This window comes from Sardina pilchardus, chromosome 16 (assembly GCF_963854185.1).
Source record: "Sardina pilchardus chromosome 16, fSarPil1.1, whole genome shotgun sequence".
Classification (NCBI taxonomy): Eukaryota; Metazoa; Chordata; class Actinopteri; order Clupeiformes; family Clupeidae; genus Sardina; species Sardina pilchardus.
The window spans coordinates 14,979,100-14,995,182 of NC_085009.1; the positions used below are offsets into that span (position 1 = coordinate 14,979,100).

The following is a 16,083-nucleotide window of genomic DNA, read 5'->3' on the forward strand; positions in this document are numbered from 1 at the left end:
CTACCTAGCAACCACAACGTAAAGTCATTGAAGTAATAGTAGTCTCCTCTCAGCTAGTGATATCGTAAACCGTAGGGTAATGGGCTAGTGAGTAAGATACCAATGTCGGGATTATGAGTTTGAATCCCATACCAGGAGAGGTCATGACTTTATTTTTTCGTAAACCGAAAATAAAATATTGTGTTAGTTTGTACGAACGACTCTCTCTTCTCTTTGATGACGTTACCTGGCGGCAAATAAGATTTTCATCGTCCCGAGAGAACACAGGCGCAGTTGATTCCATTCTTTTTCTCATACTTCAGCTATGGAGTTCAGATAGGCAGAAAACTACTAAGCAGAAATCTCTCCTTACCTATACCTAGGAGTTCCGATAGGCAGAATCTCTCTTGAGTAACTTGTTCTCTATCCACACAAAACAGGGGTGTTTCTTGTGAAGTTCCACACTAGAAATTAACATATAAACGCTATAGCTACGAAAGGACCTTGGCCTCCACAAGGTATCTTATTATCACTACAAAGGGCAATGGTATGAACACAGACCATTTTCGCCTAGAACAGGAAAACATATTTACACTTATTTTACAGTTGTACAACTGAGACCCTCTTACTTCTGGGACTGGGACATTAAAAATGATACCAAACATATTATCATTTGTCATGAAACAGATACATTTCAGTTTTCAACATTAGTTCATCAGAGGAATGGAAAGGGGAAGTAGTGATGTGCCTGGCATGGGGGCTGGGAGCCCTGGCCATATGGCGGTCTCGAGGCAGTGGAGACAGTCAAATGTAAACAGGTAAACTGACCACAAAGGAACATCCAGCTGTGTGGTCGTCTCCCAAGCCTTACAGATGTAAACTTTAGAGAGGTCAGGATTCAAGGATGGAAAAATCAGCCTTATACTTTGAATTGTAAAGTGATAGAAAGTACGACTGGATATCTGTAACCTTTAAACGTACACTATGTAGTTTTTGCTCCCATCTAGTGGTTAAATTTGATTTTGCATGCACGCTCTAGCGCCACGCGTTTTTAAATGTGCGTTGCAAGATGGCTAGAACTACGGGAAGTTGAATGGGTCGAGATTCATTCAAGATGTCTTTTACCACTTCATCGAGTTTTCTTTCCAGTGATGATGTAAGCTATTCTAAAGTTCTTTGAATAATTTGTATGATCATGTATGAGTAATTACTCCTCGAGCAACATAGTGACTTACGTTGTCATGCTTATATTGTTTTTACATTAGCTTACTATCGTAATATTAGCATAGCAGCAGCTAACAACTTGACATGACAGTATAGGCTAATGCTTGTATTGCTCTAAAGGCATGAACTATGTCACTAAGTGCAGTGCTTGTCTGTAGGTTAAGTATTAACCGTCTTCACGCTGCTTCTCTGTGCACGCGAAATGCAAAAACGCGTTTTTCCCTAGCGGTAGTGTTTAGCGGTAGCGGTAGTGTTTTATGTCCCTCTCGGCAGTTCATATTTTTATATACACCGGAAAGACATGGAAGACTTCCTGTGAACGTCCCTTTCAATGTAAATGCCGGGAAGTAATTCTTCGGCCAGCAGGACGAGTCAGATCATTGGCATATGTTATTTTACACCAAAGAGGGTCTATTTATGAATGAAGACGTTGACTTGAGGTACTAAAACACTTAAAATCCTACATAATGTACCTTTAAGCACTTTTTCCTTAAAATACAGTATAAAGCTATTTGCATAACATCTGCACAAAGCATACCATCATGTACCATCCAGTAGCCATGTTTGCACAATAATTGCACAAAGCACTTTGGTCATGTACTGCAGTTTTGCACAACATAAGCACAAAGCACTTTTGGTCAACTTTATTTGCACAACACTATTTACTAAGAAAGCAGTCCTCACAGACTCCTCAGTCCAAAGAAATATGAAGTGGAATTGGCATTGATATTGTGTGCCACAGAAATATGTCATCATCCACCATTTCATATTAGGTTTTTACATTTTGTAAGACCTTTCATTTACATTTTCCTCAAAGTAATTTGTAGTACAGTATATCAGATAAATCGGTCAGATTCAAACAATGTATTTTTGTCATGGCAGTGTTTGAAGACTTTGATAGACTTTTATCAGTGCATAACATAGAATTAATTTATATAATACATAAGTTAGAAACCACGAACAACTGCTGTCCAAATCGATGCCCCGGTCCCACAGTACTAGGCCTACCAATTAAGAATGGAATACAAAAAGTGTGTCTATTCAAGAAATATCATATTACAATGTTGAGAAAGAAAACCATCCATACTATACACAGGACATGACAGAAATAGCATATAACAAACCAAAATAATAATAATAATAATAATAATATATCAACATATAAAAATGAAACTTGCATATTTATTTTCATGATAATTATAGACAACCTCTCTGGTCCCATAAAGGAGTTGTGGCCAAGTGTATGATGAAGCAGAGATATTTCTAAAGATATATACAAATATGTTTACGCTACACATGTTATAATGGTATGGAAAACAAAGTATTACATTTACCTCACACAACTTGACTTGAAATATGAACAGAGACAAAAACGATGTGTAACATAAAATAAAATGTGATAACATACAATATACAATCATTAATATCACACTGAAGATGATACATCATGAAAAGAAAACGACTTGTATGATATTTTAACAAGTATTTCATTTTGGCCAATGCTCTCCTCTGACTGAATTCATACTAATAGAAATATGCTGAATTATTATTATACAGTGAAACTAATTCTATACCACCTTCATCACAAAAATCAGAAAAAGTGACAGTCATATTTATATTATTCATATTCATATTCTCCATCGCACATCTGATTCTGACCTCTCTGTTGGGTCACATGATCTACTTTGATGGTGTCGTATACATCTGCAGTTCCTGTAATAAAAATACCATGTTTAGGCATCAACAATCAAATGTACAATACAGAAAGCAGGTGCAGATGTGTAAGTGTATAATGCATGTTCTTCTAAGCTGCAAATGAGTCATGAAACCTGTGCTAATGCCTGAAATGGGGAATTCCAGTGATTTTTCAAATATGTCTCTGTTTCTCCAGGTCACTGAATACTGTCAGTACAAATAAATAAAACCAATCTGTTCTACCTAACTTGAGCTGCTGCAGCCAACAGTTAAAGCTGCCAGACCACTACAGTGGTCGACAGTACTCTGTGACCTTGAGAAACAGAGACATATTTTAAAAATCGCTGGAATTCCCCAGAATTCAAGTTAACGTTTACACAATGTATTATGCAGAGAACAGATAATCTAAAGTATCCTATACATGATGGCAGATCTTTTCCTCTTGGGTTATAAAAAAAACATTTTAAAGCATTGGAAAGACACACAGGACACATCCATGCAGGTGTGGAAGGTATTGATGAAACATTATTTACATTTCTAAAACTGATAGTTTCGTTCCTTGATTATGATTGGCTGAATCGCGTTCGATGCCATTGTAAAATCCAATACAAACATACACCTTTAACGCTTTGCATCGGGCCTCTCGGGGCTTATTGCTTAGAAAACACAATGTGTGAGGACAAAGTGGCAAGACATACAGTATATGAATCAAACGTTTGGCAAATTATAAAGACCACACAGGAGAACCTTATGGAGAACAATGTATGAATGACTGTAGGGGTGTTAGTGTGACCAAGTGTTTGGGAGAGTATACAGTATGTGTGTTTGTGTGTCTATGTGGGTATGTGTGGAGGTGTTTGGTGTCATCCAGGTGTATGGAGTATGGAGTGTGCGTTGTACATGGGTGAATGTGAGTATGAATAATTGTGATTATTCCACTGCTCGGTTGAATTCCCCGTTGTCCTGCGTTCTATAAGGTATGCATTAACTTTCGATATACGCACGGCTTCGCGTCGGGCCGTATCACCGTCTAGAACGTGCATTAACTTTGAATAACCGCACAGCGTGTCGTCCATTATCCCTTACGTAACAATTGTGAGTAACAGAATGTCAATACCTAACCTGAGTAGGACTGTAAATTGATAAAGGTTAATGAGTCTGTACTGGTATAAGCAATTTCATGTATAAAATCAAATAAATATATTTAAAGGAGTCCTAGAATTCAAAACCACATTCACCTTGTTCCTGTTGAATTTAGGCTGCGAGCAGTGTCCAAAGGACAACACCAAAGACTTTACCGCGTCCCCCGCCTGCTTTCGTATGCAAATTGGGAAATAGAAACAGCCGTGTTGAAATGCTCCAATCTGAACAGAGCTCAGATAACACGTAATAGGCGCCCATCCCCCTTTAGATACACCCCCTCTCATTTGCATACCTTCGATTAATAATTCTTGTTAAACTGCTCTTACGATGCTAGTATCTAGATATGTGGTCTATGGCAGAGACGTTGTAATGCTAGCGTCATTACAGCTAACTTTGGAGAGTTACTATACTAAGAAATGTACTGATAAAACTTACCAATCTAACACATTCATTCTGTTGGGGAATCTGCTGCACTTCATCTTCGTCAGAACCTTCTTCTGACTCGGTTTATACATGTACGGCTGTATTCCTTATTTAAATCCATTGTTGATAGCTTTATCAAAGACTTTGGCTTTATTTACCAGCAGTAAACGTAGTTTCACTTTGCTCTAGCTTCAGACCGGTGGATTGAGCCAATCAACTTTCAGGACATATCGGCCAATAGACCAATCAGCGCGCATCTCATTTGAATATTCATGAACTTGCTGAGTGGGCGGGAAAAACAAACTGTTTCATTGCAAGGCTTATTTATGACCTTGTATTAGGCGATCTAGCAGTGCTCCTGGGGCGTTTTCAGCCCCACAAATTTACATACACTGTAAAAAATTTACTGTAAAATTTACAGTAACTTACTGGCAACAATTGGCCAGTAAGTTACTGTGAATACCTTTTACAGTAAAGGTACTGTATTTCCATTTACAGTATTTATATATTCACTGTAAAATGAAAAACAATTAAATACTGTGATTTCAGTCGTATTTACAGTAACTTACTGGCCAATTGTTGCCAGTAAGTTACTGTGAAAACCTTTTACAGTAAAGGTGCTGTATTTCCATTTACAGTAACTTACTGGCCAATTGTTGCCAGTAAGTTACTGTGAATACCTTTTACAGTTAAGGCACTGTATTTCCATTTACAGTAACTTACTGGCCAATTGTTGCCAGTAAGTTACTGTGAAAACCTTTTACAGTAAAGGTGCTGTATTTCCATTTACGGTAACTTACTGGCCAATTGTTGCCAGTAAGTTACTGTGAATACTTTTTACAGTAAAGGTACCGCATTTTCATTTACAGTATTTTATGTATTCGCTGTAAAGTGAAAAACAATTGATTTTAAATTAAGATTTATTTATTTTTTGTTGTATTTACAGTATTGGTTGTTTCCCTGTAGAAGCTAGGTCAGTTAAATACTGTGAATTCAATTGAACTTACATTAGCAATCATTAATAGAATAACTCATATTCCAAAATATTTCAGTTAACTGCAGACAATAAAACAATTTTAACTTTTGTTATTTATTTAAGACATTTCAAATGTATGACTGAAGTGGATGTTGACAGACAACAGTAGACATGGTTTGAACACAACCACAACCTTATCTGATTTGACACAGATAAGGGGGTTAAACGCGCAGCGTGTGTAAGTGCAGTATGGCAACTGGCAAGTCTATGTAATGTAGTATAAGGAGTTGTGTGTGTACAGGATGCGGAGTAAAGAAACTCATCCCCAGTCTGTTTTGTGGGTGTTCCCTCAGTCTGCCACGTGGGAACAGAGACGTCTGCTTGACCTCAGTGGTTTAAACAGTCCGTGGTCAGAGCGTGAAATGTCTTTTGAAATACTTTTGGGCCGTTGTTGTACTCTTCTGGTATAGGTATCCTGCAGGGTAGGGAGAGGTGCTCTGATGGTACCTTTCGCAGTAAATGTCAAGTGTCTGAAAAAGAGAAAGAAAGCATACATTACAATTGACCCCGTTCATGAATATACAGTAATTAATGCAAACTACTCCGGTTGTGTGACAAATAAAAGCAAACCCACACTAGTCAGGTGCAATAGATAGAAGTAATGCAGATGTGTACAATACACCACCATAGCAACGTTTGGGAGTTCACTTTGATATGTCCAGTGTTTTTTGTTTTTTTTAAGGGGACATCTCGAAGTGACCCTACACTTCTGAACAGAAGTATGTCTATAGGCCTATTCGGACGGGATTAGTTTTATGGGGTGACATCAGGTAAAGTAATAATTACCAGGTAATGTAGTCCCGTCCGGACGCGCCATGTCAGTAAACATAACGGAGGATGTCGGTGACATTTACAGACACTTTTACCTTCCGTAAAACGGTCCGGAGAAATTACCTTAGGTAAAATTAATCCCGTGCGAACGCGACCCTCTGTAAAGATGTCTGTAATATTTCGTCACATCCTGATTTGAAAACAATTCCACTGAATGTCTGAATGAAAACATAACATGCTGTGCAGCTCCTAATAGGACGTTAGCTAGTTTGCCTATTAGCTTGATATTGTTAGCCATTTCAAACTACTTATGGCATAACATAAAGCTAACGTTTGCTAGTTTAACCAACTTGTGTAGGTTGTAAACATAGGTTGTAAATCTGAAAATGCCGCACGTACCTGACGCAAAGTATCACGTGCACGGCGACGAAGATGTGACGGCAGAACGTAAACGTAGTTACTCCTCCCATGTCAGGTAAAATAACAGAGATGTTTAGTCCCGTCCGAATTGGACATTTATATTACAGAGGTCATATGATAAACCTGCATTACTCTACGTCCCCCCATAAAACTAATCCCGTCCGAATAGGCCTTATGTGATATCATACCTAATCTCATAATTGCCTGCGGCAACTCTGCCTTCATGCGAACACCACTTTTCTGATGCCTAACATACTGTAGGCCATCTCCCATCTGACTTGCAATAGCAGCCTCTGGCTCCAGGCTGGGACTTCTGGATGGCTCCTAAAAAGAATAAACAGCAATTGCCATATCATTTGTTAATAAACAGCAATTGCCATACAAAACAAATCATAGCTTTAAAAAATAAGCAAGGCAATCAGATGTAGAAATAGAAATGATAATTACCTTGCCATGAGGCACCCTTGCCACCCTTGTCACCATCTATGTTACTTCTTGATATCAGTTTATTTATGAACATAAATAAAACACAAACACTTACACCATGTTGAGGGCAGCAGCCATGGCTAACAGACATCATCAGGGTAGTGCCATCAGGTAGTGCCATCCGGGTAGACCGACTTCGCCCTGGACAGTTGTTGACAGTTGAGCCCACAAAGTCATAACAGACACATGAAAGGAGGGGATAAACTAAACAGTTACAGACACAAATACAGTACATGCACACATATTAAATGCTATATGCGTGTGTCTCTATTTGGTGAGTGAACTCACTTGCAGGCTTGGAACTTCTTCCTTATGGAAGTGACACACATTTGGAACATTCCAAAATGCACACAGCCTAAGTGTCTCTGACACAGCGTTCTCAGGGCAGCAGTCCTCACACCACCTACTAAAAGAGGGAACAGAAAGAGGCTTACATTAGTTAATACATTGCAAAACACACAGAACATGAAAAGACCATCACTGAAGCACTACTACACTCACATGCATCTTAAATAAACACATGCCTCAAAGTAAGTCACCAAACATTGGGCAAATGAAGGCTATAAAATATACCATTTAGCCAAACACTACCCTTCACAAACTAAAGATCCCTTTACTTATCGGCATGATATTTCTGGTAATTGAAATTCCCCAAATGCTCCCCTTTCACATCCACTATATGACGGATCTATGAGCATGACTATGCAAAACTACAGTTCCTAAATTAGGGGTGAGATAACCTACACATCAGCCTACTTCATTAATTTGTTTTACTGGTCCTCTTTCCAGTTATAGCAACACTACATATTATGCATCAACACTACATGTATTAAGTTTAATGTTAACTAACTACCCATGCCCCATGGAGTTTGCAAAGTAATGTTACTAACTAGCTGCTAACGTTAACAACTTTCACCTGTGTCTGTCTGCTAGCTAACTTCAGCCTTCAGCCCGCATGGTAACAGCCACTTTAAGCTAAGCTACTTGCGTCTGATATTTCATTCAAACTAAAACTCTACATTCATAACGACATATCAGACTGAATTATTGCTAGATATGATATTGACTATCATTCGAAAAATCCCACTGGATGGTTAAGTTAGTTACTGGAAAAGTTAACATTAACAGCTAACATCGCTAACGCTAGCGACGTTAGCTCGCTAGTTCTAGCTATCGATATGTGCTATGCTGATTCTAACATGACAATAATGGCTTTGGTTAACATTTCATTGTGAAAACAATACATTTCTAATAAATTCCCGTTTTCAATTGGCATACAAAAGTACTGTAATTCTTACCTTGAATATGATGTTTGTACAGAGTTGAAGATTGCAGTCAGATTCATGATTTAAAAGTGACGGTTAATGGTTGAAGTGAAGTCACTCTGGCTGGAGTTGAAAAGTCAGGGGTGGGGGGTGGGAATTACTGCGTGTGCGCATGCGCTTATCAAGAGGCGATAAGCAGCCGTTAAAAACAATCGTGGAAAATTATTGGGCTGAAATGTGTTATGCTTGCTCAATAGTGTGATCAAAGCCTTAATTCTTGACATCAAATTGACTTTCTCAACCGTCTCTGGTATGTCATTATGAGTTAAAAGAAAGATAAGATTAAAAAAGGGAAAACACAGTAGGCTAGTTTACTTAACTATTTATAGTAGCCTAGGCTACTAGTGGCTATATTGTGATTTGTTTACAGTAGTGTTTTGACTACTGTAATTTCTACGGTAACACTTACTACTGTAATTGTAGTTTACAGTAGAGGTACCGCATTTCCATTTACAGTATTTTATGTATTCACTGTGAAATGAAAACCAATTAAATACTGTGATTTCAGTAGTTTTACAGTAACTTACTGCCCAATTGTTGCCAGCAAGTTACTGTGAATACTTTTTACAGTAAAGGTACCGCATTTCCATTTACAGTATTTTATGCATTCACTGTAAAATGAAAACCAATTAAATACTGTGATTTCAGTAGTATTTACAGTAACTTACTGGCCAATTGTTGAAAAGAAAAAATACAGTAGTTTACTTTACTATTTACAGTACTATAGTGGCTATACTGTGTTTGTTTTACAGTAGTGCTTTGACTACTGTAATGTCTACAGTAACACTTGGACTACTGTAATTGTAGGGGCGTTACTGTAAATTTCACATCATTCTACTGTAAAAAGCATATACAGTAGTGCTACTGTGAAATTTCCTGTAAATAACTGTGAATTTCACAGCCATTTTTTACAGTGTATGACATTATTTAGGCTCAAAGATCAATTTGTAATGGTCAAAAAATGCGTTCTATGACTCCTTTAAAAAAAACCGCCAGAATTCTCCATAAATACATTAGCTTCTCAGACTCCTGTTTGGAGCAAAGCCATAACCCTGTCGACAGCATGCATACTACAGATCCCAGTAAGATGGATAAACCAACCTCTCTGCAGTGGCATGTACTCAGCCTGATCCCCTTCTCTTGATTGAATCTGGTCCTGGGTTGAACTCTGATTGGTGCTTTGCTGTTGCCCATCACTAGAGGGAGACATAGAAATATACTATTCTGAGCAGAGGCATGGTGCAAATACTTAGTACTTAGCCAAAGGCATCGGTTATGTATGTAAATTAGGTGAACCATGTTGTAGAAAACTCACAGTAAAATCCTGGAGCACTGAACACCTGGAATAGGGAAGAACCAGTGGTTGATAAAAACGAGGAAATTAGTAATCTTCTGTTGCATATTGATGATTGTATTTTTTTTTAAGAATGCTTTGTCTCATGTTAAATCCATACTCTGTTGTCTAGTGGCAGCTTGGGGTTTCCCAGTCCTTGTTTTAAAAAGTAATCTATCAAACCTGCATCTAACTAATGACTCATTATGTTATATTATAATATGCATACTATTACCTTTAAGCTTTTTGGATAGACACAGCAGTACGAATAGAGTGGAGAGTATAACGACCAGACCCAACCCGACTCCGATGCCTACTGCAAGCATCCTAGAGGAGGCTTAATGACATTAAAGAACAAGATTACCTCACACATATCAACACACACAATCTTTAAATGTAGTTTTCTGTTGAGGTTGGGTGAAAAAAACTGAGGATGCATTTCAGTAAGTATTTCCCTGAACTCTAAACAGCAACCTGTTTTTACCTCTGACTGTAATCCAGGTCTTTGGTGACTTTGCTTGATATGATCTCTGACACCAATATGACCCCTCATGTTCCTTTGAGACTGAATGGATGGTCATCTCTCCGTCTGACGTCTGATTCAGGGGCGAGTCGTCTTTGTAGAAGTCTCCTCTGAAGTGTAAGGGTCGTTGGCGGTGAATGCAGCGCAGGGTCAGAGGGTCTCCCTCCAGCACTGGGTGGGCAGGACTCTCCAGGATCACATCATCATCTGTATGAACCAACCAACAACATTAACAACTACCACTGAAGCATTATTGGAAGCATACCTGAACAGCATCTGATGCAGTATAAACTGACATTCAAAAGATGTCCCCTGTAAGTTAATCGTCAGTGACACTGAGTGATTGAAAAGGTTCACTACGATTGATAATGAGATAATGACAAAAGTGGGCTTGATTGAAAATGCCTACCTTGCACTGTGATGTTGACAGGGTTACTCTTGCTCCCCAACTGATCCTGACACCAGTAAACCCCACAGTCAGAAGTGTCCAGGTCGGCCAGAGTACAGGTGCTTTCTTTCATATCAGGACATGTTGATATTCTTTCTGATCTAAACTTGACCACATCCCATCTAGCAGAGTTCTCCTGCATTGTGCAGGTCAGTGTGAGAGACTCAGAGGAGAGGTGTTGATTTCTGTTGGGACTGATAACCAGAGACGCAGGAGGGGACTGGCCTGGATCAAGAAAAATGGAGAGATAATTGAGAGACATACTCAACCATCTCTATCACATTATGTAACAAACTTCACAGGTGTTTAAACTTAAGGTTTTCAACTTCTCAACACAGAGAATTGTTTTAAATGCCCTTGTACACAAACAAGACTTTTTATATCTCATTTGAAAGACTGTTCCTTACCAATGACCCAGAGAGGCTGAGGACTGCTGAACTCTGTGTGAATGGCTGGCTCTCCTCTCTCTGCTCTGCACACATAAACCCCTGTGTGTCTAAGAGCAACAGGGCTGAGAGTGTAGGAGCCTCCAGCTCTTCTGGTGCTCTCTGAAATTACTTCTTCACAGCGTGTGAGATCCTTACACATGCTAGAGGACACAGTGTCACTGTGAGGAATCATTTTGTACCAGTGGAATCTCCAGCCTGTAGTGGAGCCTATAACCGCACAGCTCAGAGTCACTGAGTCTCCCTCAGTCAGCCAAGACTCCCTGTTGATCTTGAGATCTGCTTTCCCTGCTTGGCAGACGTTAAGAGTTAATGGTACATAATTCAAATGTGCATTACTTTGTACAGATGTAATGGATATATTTTGAGATTCTTAAAATAAAAAAAATTGAATGGTAGCCTAGCATTTTTTTTACCTGATACAACTTTAATACTGACAGATTCAGTGGTGCTGAAGAGAATATTTTTGTGTGTTCCTTTACAGGTGTAGTTAGTTTCCCCAGTGCCAGACTCAATGGCAAATGTATACTCCTGTACAGAACTAAGCAATGGGCTTGTGAGTCCGTTTTTATACCAGCTGTAGTCCCAGTTGCTATCTCCCCCACATTGGATCTCACATCGAAGAGAAACATTTTCTCCCAAGAAAAACTCTGTCGAGTTTGGTTTAATGATGATTGATATTTTTGGTTTGTCTATTCATAAGAATAGATACACAGATGAATGGATCACCCCTCCATAAACCAGCAACCATAGACACATGAAAATGGTATGACAATTTTAAAATGTCACAAAATGTATTTTAAGACTTAACACACAACATTTGAAACAACAAATGCCACTGACCTGTGACACTGACCCAGACACCATTGCTGTACGGTGTGGAAAAAGGGTCTCCTCTCCCAGCTTTGCACCAGTACTGTCCTCCATCAGAGACTTTAACAGAGCTGATGCTGTAGGAGTCTCCATCAGTCTGGTTCACAGGATCAGAGGTCTGTGTGTCTCTGTACCAGTAGAACACCAAACCAGAGGAAACACCCAACTCACATCTCAGAGTCACTGAGTCTCCTGTGAGGAGCTGGTGGTCTGGACTTAAAGTGAGTTTGGGCTCTGATGCTAAATAAAGACAAGATGAATAAATGGTTATGGTTATACTCTGTGGTTGAGCAATGTCTATCTCTCTGTTTGTTCACATATACAAAACAAAGATTATTATTAGATTATTGAATGTGATACAATATAGCCAAAATGGACATCAATAACAATGAGTAATTATGATTTAGGAATAACATATGCCTGGACTCACATTTTACATGGAGTGTGACACGCCTACTTTTGTCTGATAATATGGGCCTGTCTCTCCTCTCCCCCTGGCACCAGTACTGCCCCCCATCAGACTCAACAGCTGCATTTATGTTGAAAGTGTTTCCTTCAGACTCAAACACTAGATTAGGACTCCAGTCTTTGTACCATTTAAAAGTCCAGTCACTGTAAGATTGTATTACGCACTTAAGCGTGACTGTCTCTCCAGGTAACACCACACTCTGGGGCTGAATAAACAGTGTAGCTGTAAGTGTACGTAGAGCTGTGAAAATAAGGCACAGAAGAAAATTGGTTTGCCTTCACCGGGTCAGTATCCGAGTGGGATTACACATCTCTAGGCCAGACCCATCTGGTCTCCATTCACATTCTATATTTTGTTTGGCTGTTTATGTCTCAATGTCTTTAGACTGCGCAGTCTAACAAACTCAGGTCCAGACCAAACAGTCAAGTGTGAATGCGCCTTTATAGTTTGGCTTTGGCTAAAACAATAATCTATCCAAAAATAAACAATAAAAAAGAAAACAATTAAATGAGAAATCTCTCACAATGCAGTCTCAGATCAAATGGTACTCTAGAGCGTGATGATATGGAGCTGGTCTTCCTCCTTCCCACACATGTGTACCTAGCCTGATGAAACTCTGCCACTTCTTTGATGGTTAATGTGTTCTCATCGAATTCTGACATGCTGAGGTAGTTATACCAGTCATGAAAGCTATCTGAGTATTCTGCCCAATATCTATAATGGCCGCTGGGTCTAATGTTCCATCTGTATGTCCAGACATTTTGATGCCCCATCTCACACTTCAGAATAACTGTCTCTCCAATGAAGACAGGACCATGTGGCTCTACAGTCACTAAAGGTGTGGGCATGTCTGAAAGAAACAATATAAAAAAACCTTCAATCACATACCGAAATACATTTTACCAGAACTCGGTAAGGTCCAAACACTCAAAACAGTTGATAACAAATATTTTAATCTATGAGACCACTGACCTAATGAAGTGATTGATAAGGCATCACTGCGCTGGGACGTCTGCGGACTACTGATCCGGTGCCCCTCACATCCATACTGGTGCTGAGCAGGATTATCGGGGAGAGTGACAGTGATGGTTTGATTGCTCTCAGAGGGAATAGCGGTGCCATTATTGTACCAGGTATACTGAAACCAATCTGTGTATTTTTGAAAATGACACCTGAGGGTGACTATGTCTCTAACATAGTATGGAGGCTGAGGAGATATTACTGATACCTCTGCTTTTGGTAGAACTGTGAAAAAAGAGAGCTTCATTGTTACAAATGTTCATATATGAATTAATCTATCTAATCTTTCTTAATTTCTTTAAATCTACCTGTCTAAATATTTGTCTGAAAATGCAGCATATAGAGAATCAAACACATTTTCAACTTTTTACCTTCAGTATCCACAGAGTCCATTTGTGTGGTTATTACTACAATGTAAAATGAGTGAATTACAGTACAGTATATATCACATCCACAATAATTGGCCTCCCCACCCCAACCCTTTAAACCTCTACAGTAAAACCACCATAAAGAGCATGGACCAGTGCACATGACCCCAGTCACTTAACCTTCTTCACACTACTCCCATTAGGCTACAGACATACAGTAGGCCCAGTGTGTAGTGGCAAAATAGGGTGATGAACTACAGTATAAATTCTGCAGTATGAATGACGTTGCATGGCTAGATGAGGAAGCACACATACGTGGGTGCATATGTAGGCTAAGCGTGCATTCAGTTGGTCTACTCTCGCCATTTCACAGTAAGTTATTTTGATGAAAGCTGTGAATGTGCGTGTAGCCTGAATACACACAGGCCTGGCTTGATCTCTTATCTTAGATTTCTTAATTCTGCTTTAGTGAAATACCCCTCAGATCTTGTTCCCTTTTTTCATTGAGAGAAGGCGGTAATTGCACTTCTTGGCCACTGTCGTTTAAAGCAGTGCTGAGAAACTCCTACATTTTGACAAGATGAAATAAGATGTCTGTAACCTCCAATTCAACAAACTCAAGCATATTAACATTGAAAAATGGGTAAATCCATTGTTTCCATCATAAGCATCCTAGAGATCACGCAAGAGAATCTGGAAACCAATTTTCTGCATGTGATATATGCTTATATGTCATTTTGTACAAAAAATCACTATATGATTTATATGGTATGTGGTATATGAATAGTATAAACCGTGGCCTACTGGTTAGGGCTTTGAGCTTATAACTGGAGAGTTGCCGGTTCGATCCCCGAACAGTCCACGGCTGCCCTTGAGCAAGGCACCTAATGCCTTACTGCTTCCTGACCGCTGCTGGTTGGGCATGCAGCTCACTGCTCTGTTTGTGAGTGATTCACCTCACTGTGTGTCCATGCTGTGTCTGTTCACTAATTAGGTTAAATGCAGATACTGAATTTCCCTCACAGGATCAAAGAAAGTATAGGCAAACGCAAAGACAACAGCAGCATTTTTGCAGGCCTACCATATAACATTGTTTCTTTATCAAAACAACAGAAGCAATATCAAAATAACACTTTTACTCACAGAGAAGTAAAGAGACAAGAGTGATCTCCATGGTGTCCTATTTCTGAGTGAGTCAGAGTTGATGACAGTTGGTCATTAGGTCACACCCACAAAGAGAAGTGTTTTTAGAAAACTAGTGGTGCACTACTGCTTTTCCAGCCAAATTTCTGTTAGGTTGTTGACCTCAGCATTCAGGGTGATACATTTACTATTTAGAAAAGACTATTGAAATAAACACAATTTTGTGCAAGCTGTTCACAGGGTTCCATGCCTAGCCAATGACATACAGTAGATGACATAGGTAGCATACATTCACATTGAGATTTGTGGCAAGAGATAAACAGGTAATCCTGGAGCTATTTATCAGATGGAATAAAATATACTGTAATAAATGTGTTAAGATGAAAAGAATGATCTTTTAGACTGGCACCACTTTTGCCAAATTGAACTTATATTATATTATATGAACATATATTCACTAGGGCTGGGACTCGATTAAAAAAATTAATCTAATTAATTAGAGGCTTTGTAATTAATTAATCGAAATTAATCGCATTTTAATTGTATATAAATATATGACCTGAGAACAGTGAGAAGTATTTTTTTTTCACATGGATTTTTAGTATAGCCTACTATTGGATAATGACTGAATACATAGGCCTAAGCTTAAGCAACAAAAATATTGTTTATTAATAAGTCCAACAGACCAGTGCAATTTTTGCCATAAAGTGTAGCAATACCATATTTAGAAATAGTACATTTTCAGAAATTCATGTAGCCTATAGATAGGTAGACCTTCTGTAAACTATAATACTGTGATATCCTGTTAATTGTGTCACCTGTTACCTTGAGTTGAGTTCATGAAATTGTTGTGTCCCTTTAAGGGGAACTCGGGGGCGGAGTTTACGTGTGTGCGTGTGTGCTTGTATGCGGTTCTGAGTGTGAAGTTTCTTTTAGGTCTATGAAAGTTGGACATGGA

General features: G+C 38.9%; 1 protein-coding gene and 1 long non-coding RNA gene across 2 annotated transcripts; both read right to left on the reverse strand.

The window, feature by feature from the left end:
- Positions 1–1,848: 1,848 nt before the first annotated feature.
- LOC134060554 (Fc receptor-like protein 5) lies at positions 1,849–15,148 on the reverse strand. Its single transcript, XM_062517285.1, has 14 exons — positions 15,126–15,148; positions 13,986–14,021; positions 13,567–13,839; positions 13,118–13,444; positions 12,556–12,834; positions 12,096–12,365; positions 11,669–11,944; positions 11,214–11,540; positions 10,768–11,031; positions 10,320–10,565; positions 10,071–10,172; positions 9,818–9,842; positions 9,604–9,698; positions 1,849–2,916 (listed from the first exon to the last, which is right to left on the reverse strand). Exons 2-14 carry the CDS (start codon positions 14,005–14,007, stop codon positions 2,822–2,824), a joined length of 2,601 nt encoding a protein of 866 aa, XP_062373269.1. The 5' UTR covers positions 14,008–14,021; positions 15,126–15,148; the 3' UTR covers positions 1,849–2,821.
- Positions 5,681–7,312, reverse strand: LOC134060320 (uncharacterized). The gene is made up of 3 exons (XR_009935162.1): positions 7,233–7,312; positions 6,880–7,015; positions 5,681–5,970 (listed from the first exon to the last, which is right to left on the reverse strand). It is a non-coding gene; the product is annotated as an uncharacterized LOC134060320 (long non-coding RNA).
- Positions 15,149–16,083: the final 935 nt, after the last annotated feature.